Source organism: Muntiacus reevesi, chromosome 13 (genome assembly GCF_963930625.1).
Source record: "Muntiacus reevesi chromosome 13, mMunRee1.1, whole genome shotgun sequence".
Classification (NCBI taxonomy): Eukaryota; Metazoa; Chordata; class Mammalia; order Artiodactyla; family Cervidae; genus Muntiacus; species Muntiacus reevesi.
This window is the reverse complement of record NC_089261.1, coordinates 28,914,722-28,936,908: the sequence shown is the minus strand read 5'-3', so window position 1 is coordinate 28,936,908 and position 22,187 is coordinate 28,914,722. Positions and strand designations below refer to the sequence as shown.

The 22,187-nt window shown below is 36.8% G+C and overlaps 1 protein-coding gene across 1 annotated transcript; it reads right to left on the bottom strand.

Annotated features, from left to right (window-relative positions):
* Positions 1 to 22: 22 nt before the first annotated feature.
* On the bottom strand, positions 23 to 14,364 carry ZNF891 (zinc finger protein 891). Its single transcript, XM_065904063.1, has one exon. The coding sequence runs from the start codon at positions 14,313 to 14,315 to the stop codon at positions 12,672 to 12,674; it is 1,644 nt and encodes a 547-aa protein (XP_065760135.1). The 5' UTR covers positions 14,316 to 14,364; the 3' UTR covers positions 23 to 12,671.
* Positions 14,365 to 22,187: the final 7,823 nt, after the last annotated feature.

Sequence of the window (22,187 nt, the reverse complement as noted above, 5' to 3'; positions counted from 1 at the left end):
ATACTCTTCTAAGGGGGAAAAAGCAACCCTATAAATGAACTTAACATAGGGTGACTTTCTGCAGTATTTCAAACCTACAGAATTATCCTGGGGAAAAACCACCACTGTAACGAGTGTGGCAAAATCTTAGTGTTCTAAGAAGTTATACTGGACAGAATTGATGTGGGAGTTTTTTTCTTAACGGGGATGTTTGTTTTGGCTTTTTTTAAAGCAAATTCATAAAAGCTATGAATAAATCTTTTGATTTATAGTAAATTAAATGTACTGGCTGAGTTTGTTTCTTCACAGCAAGTGTGATTCTGAAAATGCAAATATCACAATATTGACATCAACAAGAGTAGCATGCTTTTGTAAACATTATAAAGACATAATTATAGAAGCATTTTTAGATATTTTATGGTTTTAACTTTGAGTCAGAGTTTGGACCTAAGGTTATGATAATTCATGTTTACCCTTGAATCTGACTAGATGTCTTAGTCAGTCTGAAATAACTGTAAATAAGGCACATCACAGGAAAATGCCAAGGTTGTTTTCCTCTTTTGCTCCAGTTACAGTAAGAACATTTCTTTTGTAATCACATATTTGTCAAATCAGATTATGTTTTCATCTCCACATATACCTGCCCATTCTTTATTCTCCCATTTTAAAGATTACTTATCTTTGAGGCATCTGATTGCCTCCTTTTAAAGAACTTCTCTTGCATTTAGTACACAAAATATGTGATTTAGCACTCTGATAAGTGCTTCATTAATGCACATTTTTTTCATGTCCTTTCACAAGATGAGAGCTAGCATATTTCTTTTCCACTCAATGTAACAACAAAACACATAGCTGCTGTCTAATATTTACTTTTCTAGAACCATTCAAAGCCTCAAACTATTAGAACAACTCCACTCTATAAACCCCCATTTTCCCATAGTGGTGGCCAATATGACCCTTGCACCCTGTGGCAGTCTTTGATGAACAAGAATATATTTGTCATCTCAAATATATTTGTTACATTCAGAGGTATGACCATAGACTTCTCCCAGGAGGAACAGGGCTGATTAAACCCTGCCCCAAATTTTTGTATGGGATGTAATGATGGAGAATTATAGGAATCTGGTCGAAGGTGGGTACTATTCCTCCAAATTCAGGATCTGAATTTAGAAATCTGCCTTCTCCATAGGAAATATCAGGAGGTAAGCTCCAAGTTGCCTGGCTGAGTTTGTAGTCCATGTTCTTGAAGAAATATTTTAAATTGGTACAAGTTGGAAGTGGCATGCATTCTGCTTTGGTTATTTTACTAACAGCTTCTCTTCCCTAGGATCTAGGAAAACCATAATATTTCGAATTACCTGTTTTCTCCTTATAAGCAGGACTTTCTATTTCTAAACCAAATGTGATCTCCTAATTGGAGCAAGAGAGAATGAAGAATGATGGAAAAATGGGAACAGGCCTACACTCAGGTGAGTGAGGGGCACTCAGTAACAGAGTGTCTTTGCAGGTAGTCAGTTCGCCAGATATGTTGCTTGAATAATTTTATAAAAAATAAGAACTTTCCCCTAAAATTTACTTTATGCAGCATCATTCTGAACTACATAACTCATGCAAAGTTCTTCTTGTTCATTTGTGGTAAAATACTTAAGAAAATAAGAACTATGCTATTCTCTTTCATTTAATTAAAGTACAGACAATGTATCAAATACATTAAAATACAGTTAGTTCCTAAATTATACAATAAAAGATATGTCAAAATACTGAAAAGAGAAAGTAAAAGTTTGGATATTTTCATTTATACAATATGCTTTCTTTGTCATAGCAATGCAGTGCTGGTAATGTTGCTTCCACTCAATTTTAGCACAGAATGTGTTACATCTTTCCATGGTTAACATAACAATCTTTTCTTTTTTTAATAAGCTATTGCAGAGGTAGCAGAAGACTAAAAGAAAAGCTTCTTGTTTTTCAAGATGAAATTCAGTAACAATGGCCAGCCAAACACATTAAGATGATGTAAAAGAAAATAGCAGAAATAAAGTATATGATGTACTTTAAATTACTCATATATTATTTCAGTTCCAATTTGTTTGACAAAGAAACAATAGTGACATATAGTGTGACCATCTCAATACATGTGAAACAGTAAACATACAATATGAACAATTTAATCTATGTAGTATAAGGAGTTTGTATCTCAGATACACAAGCATCTTAGGTTTGCATACTCAAATGATGTGAAACACAGGAAGGAAACCATTGTAGCTCTGAAAGTTACAATATTTTTATTACTCTGTTGTCATGATTATCCAATTATCCATACTAAAACAGAGACAGAGGAGAGAGAAGGGAAGAAAGATGAGTGTAAGACACAAACATTTAGGACAAACTCAAAAGTTCTAATACATGTGTAGTTACGGTCTTTTAAGAAGAGAATGACACAGAAGAAATATTTGAGGAATTCTGTCAAGAATTTTATGAAATGATGCAAGATAATCTACAGATTCAAGAAGCTGAGCAAATTCCAAGCAGGCAACTATGCACATTGTAATAAGAAGTAAAACCTAGTTATCAAAAGCTGGTATGGAGTAGGAGAGATTACCCTCAAAGGAGCAACAATAAGACTGAAAGCTTCCTCCTCAAATGAAATGATGGAAGTCAGATGATGATGAAATAATGCCTTTAAAGTGCTGACAAGGAAAAAAAAAAAACAGAGATCAAATTGCCAACATCCGTTGGATCATAGAAAAAGCAAGAGAGTTCCAGAAAAACATCTGCCTTATTGACTACGCCAAAGCCTTTGACTGTGTGGATCACAACAAATTCTGGAAAATTCTTCAAGAGGTGAGAATACCAGACCACCTGACCTGCCTCCTGAGAAATCTGTATGCAGGTTAAGAAGCAACAGTTAGAACTGTACATGGAACGACAGAAAGGAGTAAGTCAAGGCTGTATATTGTCACTCTGCTTATTTAACTTATATGCAAAGTACCTCATGTGAAATGCCAGGCTGGATGAAGCACAAACTGGAATCAAAATTGCTGGGAGAAATACCAGTAACCTCAGATACACAGATGATACCACCCTTACGGCAGAAAGCAAAGAAGAACTAAAGAGCCTCTTAATGAAAGGGAAAGAGGAGAGTGAAAAAGTAGGCTTAAAACTCAACATTCAGAAAACTAAGATCATGGCATCTGGTCCCATTACTTCATAGCAAATAGATGAGGAAACAGTGAAAAGAGTGAGAGACTTTATTTTTGGGGGCTCCAAAATCACTGCAGATGGTGACGCCAGCCATGAAATTAAAAGACACTTACACCTTGGAAGGAAAGTTATAACCAACCTAGACAGCATATTAAAAAGCAGAGACATTACTTTGCCAACAAAGGTCTGTCTAGTCAAAGCTATGGTTTTTCCAGTAGTCGTGTATGGATGTGAGAGTTGGACTATAAAGAAAGCTGAGCGCTGAAGAATTGATGCTTTTGAACTGTGATGTTGGAGAAGACTCTTCAGAGACTGTTGGACTGCAAGAAGATCCAACCAGTCAATCCTAAGGGAAATCAGTCCTGAATATTCATTGAAAGGACTGATGCTGAAGCTGAAACTCCAATACTTTGGCCACCTGACATGAAGAACTGACTCACTGGAAAAGACCCTGTTGCTGGGAAAGATAGAAGGCGGGAGGAGAAGGGGATGACAGAGGATGAGATGGTTGGATGGCATCACCGACTCTATGGACATGAGTTTGAGTAAGTTCCAGGAGTTGGTAATGGAGAGGGAAGCCTGGTGTTCTGCAGTCCACGGGGTCACAAAGAGTTGGACACGACTGAGTTACTGAATTGATACCAATACTGATACTAATCTAGATTTCTATACCAACCAAAAAATCCTTCAAAGTTGAAATAAGGATGTTTCAGATAAACAAAAAAGGGAATCTGTGTAGCACAGCTATGACTAAAAGAAATAATACAATGAGCTCTTCAGGCAATTTGACCTGATCCTAGATGGAAACTTGCAGTACAGAAGTATTAGGAAACTAAGGCCTATGGGCCAAATCAAGGCCTGTGAGTTAAGAATGGTTTATATATTTTAAATGGCTGCTTTACAAGATGAATATGCAATAAATATAAATGAATTTGATAACACAGTAGTTTGTAGTTTAAAATATACATGAAACTAGAGAAGCATGATAATTAACACATGGTAAGAGGGGATGGATGGAGTGTAAGATTCTAGCAGCATTGGGAAAGTGGTAAATGTACTTGTTCAGCTCTCTCTCGATCCAGGGGCCAGTTAATAAGTATATTCTATTTGGGAAAATTCATTAAGCTATACACATTAAGCTATTATGTTTCAGTAAAAAAGTTTTTATAAGTCTCCCAAAAGATTATTAAGCTTCAACTTTAAAACAAGAAGTTACTACCAGAATTCCATATTGTCTTAGAAAGCAGTGACCAATGCTTCAGGGGACTTAAGATAACCACAGAGTTAAGGCTGGGTCAAGTTTTGTTACTGAGAAATGACCTCACAGAATTTTCTACTGAACATTATACAGTACATCTCAGGACAGGAAACTTATTAAATCCTTCAAAGAAATTTCAAAGCAAAAAGGCAGCAGACCTTAGAGATTGGGTGTTAATGACTTGGGAGAAAGAGAGCAAGTCTTCAGTAACACTTTCAAAAAGTCTACCTTTAAAGGGTAGGAGAGAGGAAAGGTAGTAAACAAAAAGGTAAACAAATGTTATACTTTTAAAACTATTTTAAGAAATGAATTTTTTAAAGTATTACATTCTGTATCAGCAATACTCTCAATATCACAGAGGACAACATTATGTATAAAAATGGAAATTGATCAGAAAATAGAAATTTCAGATTCAAGGTGAAATTTTGCTGACTGGTGAAAAATTAATTTTATCTGTTTGCTATGCCTTTCTTAAATTATAGGGCAGTTTATGTCATTACATTTATTAGTCTGTGAATTTCCTACTTATGTTAAATATGTTAATTACTGTCTTAATAGAACTCTTTATGCTAAGAAAATGACAATTTTCTGTAATTCAAATTTCACACATGAACTGCTAAAGTAGACTCCTAGTTTCCCAGGATTTTTACAATAGTCAGTTTAATTTTTTTAAAAAGCAATAATTTCAACCTCTGAGGAAAGATTTCTAAAAAGCTTCTGATAGCTCTTCAAATAAAATATACACTCATGCTGGAGCTGGTATGTGGCCTACATTCCAACCCAGTCTCATATACTCTTCTCTTTACCCCGTTGCCTGTCCATGTTCCAACCACTGACCTATGATTTATTTAAATAAACAAACGAGGACTTTTGTTCTTGCTATTCTACTTATAAAGCTATTCTGTCCCTCCACCTCTCCAATTCCCCATGGATGACTCCTTTCCTTTCCTTCAGGTTTCAGCTTGAATGTCACCTTCTCATGGAAGCCTTTCCTGACTGCCTTATCTAACATATGTTTCCCTATTATAACACCTCATTTGCTTCCCTTATATTATGAATTTTGCCTAGAGGTCAATTTAGATGAAGTCTAAAAAGCCCAGGCCCTACAGCAACATTTTCAAAACGTGCCTTTAAAACACTGTAGACATAAAAGTTGGCTTAAAATATGTTTTAAAAAAATTATCTGTTACTTTTAAATGGCTAGAATCTATACAAACAATGGCCTGAGAAAATCTATTTATAAGTTTGATGATATTAAAATCATGCTTTTGAAAATTATCTAAGTAGTTCATGATGGAATTGTTTACTATTTTAAAAAATACACAACTACACTACTAAAATACACAACTATTTAAAAAAAACACAACTTAGCTCCATTTACTAGGTAACCTAGAAACTGTAACAACAAAGAAGTAAAACAAAAAAATTATGACTCAGAAATAACCACTGATAATATTTTGGAATATATTCTTTTCAATGCACATAAATACACACATATTCACAATATATATTTTAACAAAAACATGGTTATACTAAACTTAAATGCAGAGGACATCATGTGAAATGCCAGGCTGGATGACTCACAAGCTGGAATCAAGATTACTGTTAGAAATAGCAACAACCTCATATACATAGATGATACCACTCTCATGACACAGAGTGAAAACTTTTCACCCTATTAATGAGGGGAAAGGAGAATGAAAAAGCTGGCTTGAAACTCAGCATTAAAAAAACTAAGATCATGGCATCCAGTCCTATCACTTCATGGCAAAGAGAATGGGAAAAAGTGGAAACAGTGACATTTTATTTTCTTCAGCTCCGAAATCACTGAGAATGGTGACCACAGCCATGAAATTAAAAGATGCTTGAATGCTCCTTGAAAGGAAAGCTATGGCAAACCTAGACAGTGTATTAAAGAGCAGAGACATCACTTTGCCGTATAGTCAAAGCTACAGTTTTTCTAGTAGCCATGTATGGATGTGAGAGTTGGATCATAACTCTCAGAGTTATACTCTCAGACCATAACTGCTCAGAGTTGGCTGAACACTGAAGAATTGCTGTTTTGTAGTGCTGGAGAAGACTCTTGAGAGTCCCTTGGACTGCAAGGAGAACAAACCAGTCAATCCTAAAGGAAATCAACCCTGAATATTCATTGGAAGGACTGTTGCTGAAGCTGAAGCCCCAGTACTTTGGCGCCCTGATGCTGGGAAAGACTGAAAGCAAAAGAAGAAGGGGGCAGCAGAGGATGAGATGGATAGATAGCATCACTCACACAATGGTAATAAATTTGAGGAAACTATGGGAGAGAGTGGAGGACAGAGGAACCTGGCGTCCTGCAGTCCATGGGGTTGCAAAGAATTGGACATGACTTAGCAACTGAACAATAGCAACAACTTAAAAATAAAAATACAGTATATTCCCAGTTGTCAATAAATACAGAACATTTTAATGACCACATTATATTCCATTTTATGGAAATACATAATTTTAAAAAAACAATTAGCTGTTATCAGGAATTTAGGAGTTTTAGTTTTTCACTACAGTATGAAACTCAGGTGACTGCTGTTACTTATACATGTTTAAATGAAGGATTCTTCCATAAAAGCTAAGAAAAAATTGCTAGATTAAAGGCTAGGAATATTCTCACTCTGCACATATACTGCTTACCTGTCCCCCAGAAAGGTTTTATGAATTTTTGCTTCCATCAGAAGCCTAAAGAACACAGCACCATCACAGTGTTTGGGTCATTTCACTCCTTTTCTATGAACAGTGACCAAAGTATATGAACTTGAGGATGGAGGAGGCAGGGGGAGAGAACATGAATAATTAAGCTACAGTTCTCTTAACAGTCTTAGTTTCTGCATGCCTGTCAATTGTTGGAATATCTTGCTATGCTGACTGTGACTCTCGTGCTTAAAGAGAAAAGAGAAAAGAAATTTTGATTTCACTCAATTTTTACCTTATACAATCACTTAAAACCCAATTCTTATTTTAAGTTCATCCTCCACTGAAACACTAAGTAAACAGAAGACACATAATTTGGGGGAGGGGGGGAGATACAAATATTTAAAAGAGTACCTATTATGGGCCAAGTACTAGGAATAAAACAATTAACAAGTTAGAGTTCCCATCTTACCAAAGCTTAAAGTTTAGTAAGATATATAATTAAATAGGAAATTCTGTGAAAGTGTGAAAAGTATGTTAGAACAGATATAGGATACAATACCTAAAGGATGAACAGGCCAGGTTAAGGTCCAGAGAGAGTGAAGAGATGGAGTAGCAAGGGATGTGGCCTGAAAAGACAAGTAAAAGTTTGAGCATAAAAGGTCTTGTAAGACATTAAAAAGGAGGGAAAAGACAGTGGAGTATTTAAAAGTGAAAAGTAATACAATCAGATTAGTACCTTACACTAATCACTCTGGGAGCAGTGTGGAGTACAGATGAAAGCAAAATATATTAACAATCTTATTCATGCAGTATTGGTTGTTATTACAAAATATCTGGAAGAGAAAATGGATTAAATGTACATTATAGTATATTCACATAGTCAAATACTAAGCTATTTGAATGAAATAAATGAAAGAATGAAACAGCCTGCCCTGATATAGAAAGATATGCTTTTTAAAAAGATATGAAAGCTATGACTCAATTTTTATAAAAAGAAAAAACCAAGGTGAAATATGCTGGGTGAGACTGGGCCTGAGTCCACAGCTGCTGGTGTACCAAGTTATTGGTGAGCCAAAACTAGTACATAAATTCCAACCCCCATTTAAGCAGACCACAACTCCTTTGCAAACATCATTTAAGAAGATCTCCTCATGCAAGGACCACATGCATTTGGGATTCTTTTCTAACTGCTGCCTGCTACTGTTATACCATGGAGGGCTGCAAATACCTAATGAACAAAAGGAATATTTGGTGCCATAGCATGGCTGCAGGTGCTCCACCTAGAAAGATTAGGTAGGAAGTTAAGCATGAGCAAGCAACAAGGGGTGTCCTAGCCAAAAAGGATGCAAGCTGATTTCTAAACCCCACCCCAGGCATGGCAAGAAGAACTCACAGATAGAAATAAACCACAGCAACATGTGCTGGAGGCACACAGTGGATACAAACTAACCACAGGGGCTTCTCCAACTCCGGCACATGCAGCTGTGTCCTCAAGTAACCTTAGGCAGCTAGGAGCCCATTAAAGACTCATAAATATCCTAAACATACATACATCTGATTATAGCAGACTGAGTTGTGGGAAAGACATGCACAATAGAGTCTTGTTATGTAACCTGCAACTATCAACTGGCCTTGAGTGTATGCCTATTTGCATTCCCTTTCCTGACTGGTGGTGGATATAAGCCCTATTTTGCACAGGGCAGAATCAAGAGGAGGAGATGGGGAGAATAAAAAGGGAAGCCAAGAGTGCTTGTGGCCAATCCTTTGGGGCTGGCCTGCTCTCACATCTAGGAAGTGTACTGTCCTCTGTCTGTTAAATAAAAGATTTGTCTGCTTGAGCTATAACCAGTCTGTTGTCTCAAAGCCTTGCTATGATGAGATAGGAGCCGAGAAATCCTGCCTGAGCTATAATTAGTCCGTCATTCCAAATCTTTGTTGAGACAAGAACCGAAGGAGGGAAATAAACCGACCTGATATTTCCAAGCTACGTGTGAATCCTATTAGAATATCTATCATCTTAGAACCTGCTAGGATTTAATCTAGGCCCCTATAAATTTTGTTTTCATTGGTCACAGCCCAGTAACAGCCTACCCTCAGCTCTGATATTTTGTCTGTATAGACATCATGACAATCTTCTGTATTCCTCATGCCACAGTCATAAACTCCAAATTCCTGCCCTTCTGGAAACTTTCCATGGTGCCCTCTGAGATTTCCCTGAGTGATAAATAAACTCCTTTATTCCTCAATAACTTACCTACAAATTCCCTTCAATTCTTTGCATTAACAAACTTGGCTATCCCCTGGCAAAAACTCTGTGTGCATGCTAAGTTGCTTCAGTGGTGTCTGACTCTTTGAGACCCATGGACTGTAGCCCACCAGGCTCTTCTGTCCATGGGATATTCTCCAGGCAAGAATATAAAGTGGGTTGCCATACCCTCTTCCAGGGGATCTTCCTGACCCAGGGATCAAACCCACATCTCTTACATCTCCTGCATTGGCATTGGCAGGCGGGTTCTTTACTACTGAGCCACCAGGGAAGCCTGGAAAAAACCTACTCAACAACAATCACACCAAAGGGCTATTTATTCCCATGTACTCTGTATCTATAGGCTGCTTCTAATCAATTGCTACCTCTTGTAAAAAACAAAACAAAAACCCCAAAAGCGAAAAACCTCTTTGAGGCTCATACCAGCTAGTTACAACTTTCTCTCTTCTTTGTTGTTATCTTCTATTCAACAGGACTCTCATCATTCACTTAGACTTTCCTATTTGTTTTACTGTCTTCTCCAGGAGAGGCCTACTGGTTACTGGAGCAGGGGTAGGGGGGATCGCTTTCACATACATAGTCTTCTTCTCTAAAGCCTCTGACCAGTCTTCCATTCATTTTACTCTTAGCAGATTATCTTGGCATGAAATCTATAGTCTCATTTCTATATTCTTTCTGTTGGCCAAGAACAGGGGGAATGACTCATCTTGGCCATGGAGCCTGCCTGGGATAAGGAGTTTTGTAACTGGACACATGTTCTATAAGCAAAACTGGGCTACTGTTAGTAAAGGAGAAGGAGGAAACATAGCAATTAGCAGTCATCTGCCACACTGGGCCAGAAAGTAGTTCTTAAGAAACCAAACAAGCTGTATTGTACAGCTCAGATACTCTTAAGACAGCTCTTAGATATAAGTAAATCAAGAGGTAATTAAAATCTTTCCTTTTGAGAGAATGGTAGAAGTATCCCTTCTGGTAGAAAGCATCAATCCTTCTATCTGTGCTCACAGATTCCTCTTTCCACTTCTCAGAACTTAATGGTACTGACAGTCCCTCATCTTATGCTGGCACATTTAATCCCTCCATACTGGATACATGACATTAAGAATTAAACATGTCCTAGTTTTTCATTATTTAAAAAATATTTTCCATTTGAAGAAGGAAAGGAGCTGGTTGCCCTGACTAGACTGACTGCATTTTTAAAAGAAAAGGAACTCCATCTTACACTCTCAGTGAACTTTGGAATGCATACCTGGGAACCCATAGAGATAAAATGCCAACAGCCGAGCAGACCTCCTGGGTGGATAAAAACCAGGCCAGCCTGACCCCATACCTAGACTTTCCAGAGCCAGAAGGAATGGTCCAGGCTAAGCCCCCATGCTCCCAATGCAGGGGGCCTGGGTTCAATCCCTGGTGAGGGAACTAGATCCCACATTCCACAACTAAGAGTTTGCATGCTGATCCCACATGCCACAATTAAAAGATCCTGAGTGCTGCAACTAAGAGCCAGCACAGCCAAAATTAATAAAGTTTTTAAAAAATAAATAAACTGCACTCCACTATCCACGCTGTCCTTCTGATTGAGTTTGCTTCCTGGAACGTTTGGCTATAACACTTTGACCAAATCTCTTTTCAGCAACTTCCCTATCTTTCTCCTACTATCCAAATTTGTCCATGTTTATTCTTTACTTCCTCGTCCTTTATCATTAAACTCATCCCAATCTACCACCCATCCTCAACATACCATTCAGTATTTACACCTAAGATCAACAATAATCTTCATGTTGTTATGTTGTTGTTGTTGTTTAAGAATTCATCTATTTAACCTCATAGTAACATTTAAACAACCAATTTTACCTTCCTTCTTCAAACACTAATTTGTCCTGGTTTAGTAAAACTCTAGTTTTACTTACTTTAGATATAGGTCTCCATGGTTAGCGGTAGACATTCTCTTTTCACACCATCTATTTTCCCTGTGCAATTTTAGTCACCTCCACAAAACCCATTACCCAGTCTATCTCCTGATGTTGCTAAAATTATATCTCCATCCTAGACATCTACTCAGGTCCAGAACAACATATAAGCCTGCTAATCTAATGTCTCATATAATGTAAGCAAGGCTAAAATTGTGACTACTGCTTTTTTTCTTCCATCATAAGTTCCTCTTTCTGTATTTTCTTAATAAATTGGAGCTACTCTGGTCAGTATCTGTAAGACCAAGTAGCAAATCTCAAGGGTTCATTCAGCATTTAAAATTGGTAATGCCCCCTTTACTTGAAGACTCACTGGTTTTCTCATGCTGAAATGTTGGGATTTCCTTCCTGCCTCTCTGACACCTGCTTTCAATGACCTCAGCTCCATCCACTCTACACTAAGCCCCAAAGTTCTATCAACATATCACTTCCACTCCTCCCTTTTCTATGTTCTTATCCAAATTTGTACAGTCAGCATAAAATATTTAACTCTACAAACCTTGTGACCTTTGCCTTTTTTAAAAACAAGGTTACTATATTGACTCTATTCCAATAAGCTTATTTTTCTCATAAAAATATGCCCAAATATAAGCAGTGTAGTGCTGGCACAACTGTTTGAAGATATCTTTGTGAAACCAGGATCTCTCTGACATCATCATTATTTATTCCGTGCTTGTCATCCTCCTGCGTCACAAGATGGCTCATTCAGCTCTATGAGTGCAAACTCCAAAGGGAGAAGACTAGGGAAGACAGAATGATAAACTGCAAAAGGCAAAGAGAAAACACTAGATAGATCTGTCCCCAGTAATACTGTCTATACTTGATTCATCAGGAATGAGGGGAATGGATCCACATGGCAGCAAAGCAGCTGAAAAGAGTTCTGTAATTAGACACATTGATATTATAACCTAAAACAGGATTGCCAGTAGGGAGGGATGAACTGAATATTCATTTGGCTACTAGCAATATCCGTCACACCAGACCAGAAAGCAACTCTCAGGAAAATGCTAGTAAAGTAGCATCATATAGTTCAGATACTTTGAACTTAAATACAGTTAACTTAAAAATCAATAAGGTAACTGCAAACATTAAAAATACATAATTTTAAACAGTTATGGATCAAAAAAGATTTAATGTCATAGTAAACATTAGACAACACTTAGATTTAAAACAAAACAAATTATCATAGACCAAAATGTGTTATATAGCTAAAGGTGTGTTTATAGTACTATTGATAGCCTCAAATGCTTATTGTAAAGAACAAACACTGAAACAATGACTTGAAATCCACCTTAAGACAATGAAAAAGGCAACCTCACATTCATAACTGTTACAGGGTTTCTCTTCCAGTATGAATTCTCTTATGTATAATAAGTGAAGAACTCTGACTGAAGGTTTTTCCACACTGAATACATTCATAGGGTTTCTCTCCAGTGTGAGTTCTCACATGTCTTCTAAGAGAAGAGGAAACACTGAAGGTTTTCCTACATTCCTTACATTCGTAGGGTTTCTCCCCTGTATGAGTTCTCACATGCATTCTAAGAGATGAGAGACCACTAAAAACCTTCCCACAGTCAGTGCATTCATAAAGATTCTCTCCAGTGTGTATTTTCTTGTGAACTTTAAGGTGAGAGCTTGTGTTGAAGGCTTTTCCACAGTCATCACATTCATAGCGTTTCTCCCCACTGTGTATTCTCTTGTGCACTATAAGGTAAGAACTTGTGCCAAAGGATTTTCCACAATGATTACACTCATAAGGCTTCTCTCCAGTGTGAGTTCTCACATGAACCTTAAGAGATGTTTTTTGACTGAAAGCTTTTCCACACTGATTACATCCATAAGGTTTCTCACCAGTGTGAGTTCTTACATGTCTCCTTAGGGTTGAGGAATCATTGAAGACTTTCCCACATTCTTTACATTCATATTGTTTCTCACTCATGTGACTTCTCTTGTGCAAAATAAGATTAGAAATCCTTTTGAAAGTTTTTCCACACTGATTACATTCATGTTTCTCTTCAGTAGGAGTTTGCTCCTGTTGTTCAAGGGATGAATGATAACAAAAGATATTGTTTTTATTACATTCATAGGAATTCTCCATGTGAAAATTGTTGCATAAAGGAAGCATATTATGATGTTTGAAGTGTGTATCACATTTGCAATATGTGTACACTTTCTGTGCTATCTGAGTTCTTTCAAGATGCCACAGAGTTCTGTCATATTTGTGACTTTCACAGACTCTCTCACTTACAGAGATATTTTCATAATTGTTTAGGATTGGATTATGCTTCAAACACTCAATATTTAAGTAACATTTATGGCAATGTTTACTGGTGGAAACTCTCCTTGAAAAAACAAGTGTTGATCTAAGTTTAGAGTTTTCCTCTAATTCATGATAGTCAAAGAATCTCTCCTGAGATGCTGTTTTCTTTTGAGTAAATGTCACTTGCCTCAAAATTCCCTCTGGGATTTTGTGCTGTTTTCTGATTCTACTGCATTCCCAGTCTTCTTTTAATGTACAAGACCAATCATCCATTGTGAATCTTATTATTTTCATGCCACCAGATGATTTTTCACCCAAAATATTCTGATTAGAAGTTGACTCTTTGGTTTTCAATTGAATCTCCCAGTCTGGACAGGTGCCTTGGGGAATTCTGCTTTTCACAGTTCTTATGTCTTCTTGACCCAACAGGGAGATCACAGGCTTGCATAATTGATATTCCACTAAGGTGAGATTTATATAGTTTTCCAGCATCACATCTCTGTACATACTTCTCTGAGCAGAATCCAGCATCATCCACTCCTCCTGGGTGAACTCCACAGCCACATCTTTAAAAGACATTGGTCCCTGTAACCAAGTTGCTGGGAATCCTGGCGCTATCTTTTCCCCCTTAGTATTTCTCATACAGAAACAGGCAGGGTCCTGTGCAGGCAGAGCCCATATTGAGGACAGGTCAGTGGCTGCCATCTTCAGCATTTGAATGTGACATCCACCTGCACAACAGGGCTGAGAGATCTGGATACTTCTTTTTTTGTTTCTCTTGTCCAAGCAGGTCAAGAATGCATTTCACTGGGTGTCCTCCCTGTAGCCAAAGAGGCAGGTTCAGGTAAAAGAAGAAAGGTAAAAACAGGGTTCCATGGGAGGCAAGGTAAAAAAAAAAAAAAAGAAATTGTAGACCCTCCCCTGTACCTTCCACCAAGTCTCATCAGTTTAACACATTTATTGGGATTTGTATTGATATGCAATATAGTCATCTTTGGCCCCTTTCTAGAACTGTCGCCTTGGTTATTTATACTGGCTTCTCCTGTAGACTACTACTCAGTTCTGGATAGAAAAAAAAGCTTTATTTTTAAAAATTGAAGTCAAAGATAATCAGTTTTAAAAGGCACAGTTTCTTGAATGTCATGTATACCTTACTACTTTTTCAGTTCACTTTTTAAAATAAAAAATAATTTTCCTGCTAATCACAACTGTTTTAGGTAAATTTATTTGTTGTATATGTAACTAGGTATTTACCTAAACAACCTCACATATAATTAACAGGACTAATGATTTGGCTGCTACCCTACTTAGGAATTTTACTGGAGTCATTAAAGGTAAATGTGACTTTGAAACAAATGTTCATTTGATTACCTTAAATTTAATCTCTGTCCCCAAAGTCCAGATCTCCTTATGATGATTCATTCTATCTAAAACTTGAATGGGATTAACAAAGAGGCATGAGCTATGCGCTAAGCTTTGAGACTGAGGCCTTTAAATTTCAGATGGTATAATACTTCCTGAATAATTTTTATAATATAAATATTGAAACTGACACATAGTGTGAATACAAATGAGGAATGCTTGGAGACTTTAAGGATCACAACAAATCATGCAATAATGTGTTATGCTAATATTTTTACAAATCTTACTTTTTTAAGGTTAGTTGATAACTTTCAAATATAAGACTTTTATCTCAGTATTGTACTCTAATAGAGTTCAGGTTTAATGGACAAAATTAGAGAACTCGCATTTTTATTTAGACAAAGATCTTCAACAGGTAGATTTTATGCACCTAATCCAGAAGTGTACAGAAGACTGTCATTTTAGAATAAATCATATAGAAATATACATCTGATTTGTTCCTTGCAGGTATCCTGAGTATCCAGAACACTCCCCATCACACATGCCCAGAACTGACTCAATTAAGAACTACAAACTGAAATTAATCACTACCATTTAAAATTGAATCAGAAGCCCAATATCTATCCCAAAAGATTTTGAGCCCAAAACTTTCACAGGAAAAATCATTTTACCAAATAGAAAAAAAAAAAAATCTGTGCTTCTTGAATTACTCATGAGACTAGTAAAATCTTGCAAAGATAGTACAAAAAAAGATTAAAGTGCAATCTTAATTATGAACATTGAAAAAGTTCTAAGTAAAATATTAGTAAATTAAATATGGCTGTGTATTAAAGTAATAATACAATGTCACATTCAAGCAGGGTTTAGCCAGGAATGCAGGAATGGTTGAAAAGCAGAAAAACTATTATTGTTATTATAATGTCAGGGTATAATGAACACTCTTGTATCCATCACTCTTGTTTTGAAGCAAATCTGGGAATGATGTATTACTCATAAATATTTCAGAATTTATCTCTGAAATTAAAAACTCATAACCAAGATATTATTATCACACCTACAAAACTAGTAATAATTCCTTAATGTCAAATACACCAGGCAGTCTTCAAAATTTTCTGTTATCTCATAAATGCTTAACCCCCCTCCCACCTCGTTTATTTGACTCATGGTTGAAATAACGTTCATATGATCTTAAGTTCTTTAATTTAAAGTTTGCCACAGAGAACAATATCTCATTACTGTGATACAGCCCAGTAATGGATTAAGGTGTGTGGACAAAGAATGTCACAACAAAGGATATTGTGGCCTTCAAGATATCAGCCACTACAGCCACCCTAGACTATGTATTCAGAGGGGATTCAGCATGGAGAAATGCAGTATACTGACCCTAGATAGATAAGGTGCATAGCAAAGGAATGATTACAATAAACCCGGACTCTGGCATCTTCCCATACACAAAAAGTGTTAAATTCATTAACCTGAGATATCTAGTTTTCTTTAATTAACAGTATTTTTTGATGTTCCGACTACCAGGTCTTTCTTATAAAAACTCCTATGTATCCTGGCTCCTCCCTTCTCTTTGGATCAATCTCTCAAAGCTATTGAGAAAATCCGCAGAATAAAATATAGTTCTCAACTTTCAGGTTGTGTATTTTTTTTCAGTTAACAGTTCTGGCAACCAATTAAGGGACCCAAAGTTGACTTCTCTCCTTCACATGAACTCTACAATGAGCCAGAGTCTTAGTACAGGCCTCCTGTGCCCATCTGCCTCCTCAAAGAGTTCAAATGAATATGGGTGAATCTCTCTTGGTTCTCCTCGTTCTCCCAACTACTTGTTGATGATCCTGCATTTTATTTGGGGGTGCATAACAGGTACTTGGCTTACCAGGTGAAAGATACTAGGGGCGCTTGGTTGACAGACACTATGAAAAAGTTACCACTGCCACCACCCCACCTGACATCCACAGTTGGAAGATTCTGGGGGACCCAGGATGAAAGACAGTGGGATTTCTTCAATTGAAAGACACTAAAAAAAAACTAAGACACTGAGTAATCTGGGCTGAGTGGTTAGGTAGGAGGTTGACCTGATGTTTTTCCTCAAAAGGCTACCTTAGCAAGAATTTGTCAGAATAAAAGTGAAAACATCACAATAGCTTTCAGCTCTGAAGAAGGGACATCTCACGGTCAGCAATGGCTTTCTCCGGCAACTGAGAAACTTGCAGGAGTGGTAAAGGCAAATCTTCATAGTGTGCAGCTGTCTCTATAGGGAAATCCATTCAATTTAACTTTAAAAACTTGCTCTCCTGGGGACAGAAATAAGAACTAGTCACTCTGTGATCAAAGCACCATGATGGTCTTCTACTACCAGAGGGATAACTGAGACATATTAGAGGAGCAGAGAAGACTCTGGGGTAAAAACCTAGAGGAATTAAGCTCATAAGCAGCACATAGGTCCAACACACAATTTCACTGGTAAATTTTATCCTCAACAAATTCAACTTTAAAATGGAAAATAGATTCTCTCAGATAAGCTAGGGGAATCAGAAAGCCAACCTCCAACTAACACCCTAGCCAGATTTATGTATATAGAGAGTTCATACTTGCAAGAATCTACTTAATTGGGGATTAAAGGAAATCTCATCCTGAAAATGACTACGATGGGGCCCTTTTATTGCATACACAGTTAAGTTAGAGAAAGTTAGTTTGATAAAACATCTTTTCAGAATTCTGACCTTAAAGATAAAAGCCCTTCTAGGGTGAACCTGCATTTCTCCTTCCTGTGTCTTTGAGACTAAACGTTCTACCTGTTCTTCTTGTGTGGTATATGTGTGTGTGACTTGAGAACTTGGTCTCTGCCATCCAAAAGGCACACAAATCATGTTCATTTGGTGACAATCAAATAGACTGGGGTTCTGATCAGTCTTTCGTCTGGCTGTACCAATTGTTAGGGGCTTTTTGCCATCTTAACCTTCATTGTGTCAGTCTGTACAATGAAGACCTTCACTTTCTTAAACTATTTTTGGGAGTAAACCTTCTGGGTCTTGCTTATGTGGCATCCTTTACATCATCTTGTAGGGAAGCCTCTTGCATCTTATTAGTTTAGGTCACTACTATCATATATTTCATTAATGGCCAGATGATGGAGCCATTAAATGGAAGAAACTTCTAAACTGGTAAATTTTTAGAGAGCTCTCATTATAAACAGTTGTTTTATTGGTACTTATGGGGGGAAATAAAACTACATTAAAAGGAGGAAAAATTATAAACTTGTTTATACACACACACACATACACACACACATATATATATAAAATGATTAACCTAAGAACTCCTTTAATTTAAAACAAGCAAAAAACCAGTTTGCGAAGTCTTATTTGTGGCCTCTACTTCCGCTCAACGGATCTTACAGATGCTAATAAAAACAAATTAATGTTAATTAGGTAAATTAACAGGAAATTTTTTAAAACTGAAGGGAAAGTCTACAAACTTTTTCCTAACAAGGTGGAAATTTTAAAGTGACTCATCCCCAAAAAGATAAATCTCTCGATGGTTATTAAGAAATGGGATAAATAAAACATACATTAAGAGAATTAAAAAAAAAAGAGAGAGAAAAAGAGAATTAAAAAGTTTTGATGTGATACTACCTCAGGTTGGATGGGCCAAAGGGACCCCCATTGGTCCCCAACATTAAAGGGCCCCAAACAAGTCCACCTTATTTACCCTGAAGCAGGAGATAGATGGCCCTCAGGGCAAACAATTCATTCTCTGTGGATCCATACTCCAAGACGAAACCAGCAGGCCAACTGAGGAGGCTGGGCCTTGGCCAGACAAAAGATAAGTGACCATTTATTTTTCATTCTTAGAATCAGGAGGATTCCCCAACTACACAAACACAGAAAAGTTCCCTAGGCGACATAAACAAGGGGGCGCCATCCCATAGCAAATGATGCTAACTACCCATAGGCCTCTGCTCTAAAGCACCTATCTTGGCTAAGAGATGCGTGGGAGGATCCTGAGACATACCAAATATGTACTCCAAATCAGGCAAATCAAAAAGGACTGACCAAAGGAAAACCAGAAGAAATGCCCCATGTAAGTGATTTAAACTGCCCCAAGGGTGCAACTCTCTGAGTCCACCCATGTGTCAATACACAAGTAATGGATTCTTTTTTCCTCCTAATAAACACTTGTTTCACTACTTTCCATCTTTGTGGGATTTATTTTCTGCAAAGCTGAAGCACCAGGGCCTTGCCACTAACCACTGGTCTAGTCCCTAGGATTCGGTGCTCTCAGTGCCACAACTCAACCTCAATCTCTGTCTAGGAACTGAAGCTGTTGCAGCCCAAGGCCACTGAGACCAAACCAAATACATACACACACACACACACACACACACACACACACACACAAAGGGCTGGAAAAAATTACACTGAGATAGCTGACCAACAATTACTTGGGGCAACAGGCCAATTAACCAAGTTAAAAGATTGACAGAAAAAGGCCTGAGTCCCTTGGTTCAACCCTTTACTAGGGACCCCAGAGCATTTTATATAAAATAGATAAAAGGTCAGGGGATAAAAGAAGGCAAAGCTTCCATGACTCCTTGTAAGACCAAGACTTGTTGATAGGCTTCCTTTACTGTTGGGGACCAATGGGTACTGTGTCCCCTGCTTGGTATTGTTATTATAAGGCAGCATGTAGATATGCCCCTCAAGAAATATTAATTAAACATACTAAAGGAAACCAATAGAGTCATACAATATAAAGTAAAAACTGGGGCCAATATTCAGGAGCTAATAAAATTAGTAACAGATTTTGTTCTGGGTCTAATCTGTACACTCAGAGGGCCTTTGTTGAATGCCTTACTCAAGACTTTGACAACAGTGAACCCCAAAGTTCTATGAATAGTACACAGAACTCTTAATTTTCAGTTTATATGGAAATCATCTCACCCCAAATCTGATTCATAGCCTACTTAAAGGTTTATTAAAGACAAACAGAAATCTTTAAAACTTTTTCCACAAATAATAAAGCCTAATCATCTAAGCAAGCAAATTTAATTTATTCCCACTGTTAATTATAAACTAAGTTTATATTGTAATATCTGATTCAGAACTAAGTTTTTAAAGTGATGCTATGAGATCTCTAGTTTTGTCTATTTATATGTGTGTGTACACATTATACATATAGATGTCTCTATCTCCAGAAAATATTATCAAAATTAAACTTATAAAGAGTTCTTTTTAATTGGCTTATAAGTAAGCACTTACAAATTAAATGTTTCAAAATATAAAAGAAACTGATCAGAATGAATTCCAGGCTCACGTGATCTAGGGGAAATACTCAATATTAATTAACATCTGGTATTAAAGCTAGCTTAAGCTTGCTGGTTTATAAAATAAGACTTGTCTTATTTTTATTACACCTAGGTTTATTGAAGGTCAATATGTTCATGTTATTTCTGTTGCAGATTTGTCAGCAAAAAATTAACTTGGTAGGACGGTATTTTCATAACTTATAAAATAAAAGCAAATGAGGTAAGAGTTTTCAAGTGAACTCTTTAGGAATAATTATGTATCTAAAATAGTTTCTCCTGATTTTTAGTAACTTGAGTTTTGCTAAGTTCAGTTAAATGATGGGAATTCATTAAATAGCCAGGTCATTTCAGGTTAAGATAAAACACGTGAACATTAATTGCTAAACAGGTCTAAATTTACCTCCTTTTGTCTCCTTATGAGACAGAAACTAAAGATGTTTGGGATTTTTAGACACATGTCTTATAAGACACTGAAGAAAGAAATCAGAAAATACATGTTACTAGGGGTTATGGGAAATTCCAAGTTTGCCAACCAGGAAATGCTGCTATGACAAACAGTTCACAACTATAGGCTGCATGACCGTTTTCCCTAGAGATGAAGGCTTTAAGGGTTAAAACTGAAATATAATTAATAAATATTAAGGAAAGCATTTTAATGTGCAAGGGAATTAGAATGTAAGTTTTCAATAAAAAGAAAGCATGAAGAACAGAAGTGATTTTGTTAGGAAAATAAGGGTGATTTTGTCCTATAGCTGGTTATTTCTTGATTAAAAAAAAAAAATAAGGGACAATCTAATATGGAAACAGAAAGTTTTGGAAAGTTTGTAGAAAAGGAGCCCTGAAAAAGTAGTTTTGTACATATCAAATTCTAACTAAAGTTCTTTAGACCTTTAGCCAACTCTGAGATGCTTCAAAGTCCTGGTATAATGTCACTAGTCATAATTCTAGTTATTAAAATGTTTTATGTCACAGAAATATGCAAGTTTCTTGTCAATTGCCTTGTAATCAGACCTTTGACCATGTCATTCTAAGAAGAATACTTTTGTAAACAGAGATAAAACATTTATCTTTTTCTCTCTACCTGATCCTTCTATAATTTGGCTTCTCCAGTTGACTGACTCCAGATGACTTGGCCTATTATGTCAAGACTACAACTAGTTATACTAACCATTGTTTTAATTTGCTGTCTCTCATTTTCAAATTATTTATGCCTGTGTCTCTCTCTGCTACACTATTAATGTTACCAGTTGTATTATATTGTTTTACAAGACTGTTGTCTCTTGCATTACACAATGTGTTACCAGGCCTCCAACAAAATTAATATCTCAAAACAGTTAATCATATGTATAACTCTACACATAATTAATGTAACAGTACAACTCTAAATACAATTAGAAGCAACAAGGGACAACATCTACTGGATCATAATAAACTAGTAATACAAGCAATCCAGAGAATTTTAGACGATCAACAAGGACTAATCCAAAAAAACATAAAGTGAAAAAGTGAGTCTTAGTCGCTCGGTCCTGTCCCACTCTTTGCAACCCCATGGACTGTAGCCTGCCAGGTTCCTCTGTCTATGGAATTCTCCAGGCAAGAATTTTGGAGTGTGTTGCCATTCCCTTCTCCAGGGGAATCTTCCCAACACAGAGACTGAACCTGGGTCTCCTGCACTGCAGGCATTCTTTACCATCTGAGCCACCAAGGACCAAACAAAAAACCTCAGCTCATCAAATGGCCTATCAACATAATCTTTTCCTGATTTAGGAACGAGAGCCTTCCCACCACAGTGGACAAAACTGGTCATGCAGACTCCCCCAATGATCCAGTGATTAAGACTCTGCATTTCCACTGCAGGGGTTCTATCTCTGGTGTAGAAACTAAGGTTACACAAGCCACAGCATAGTCAA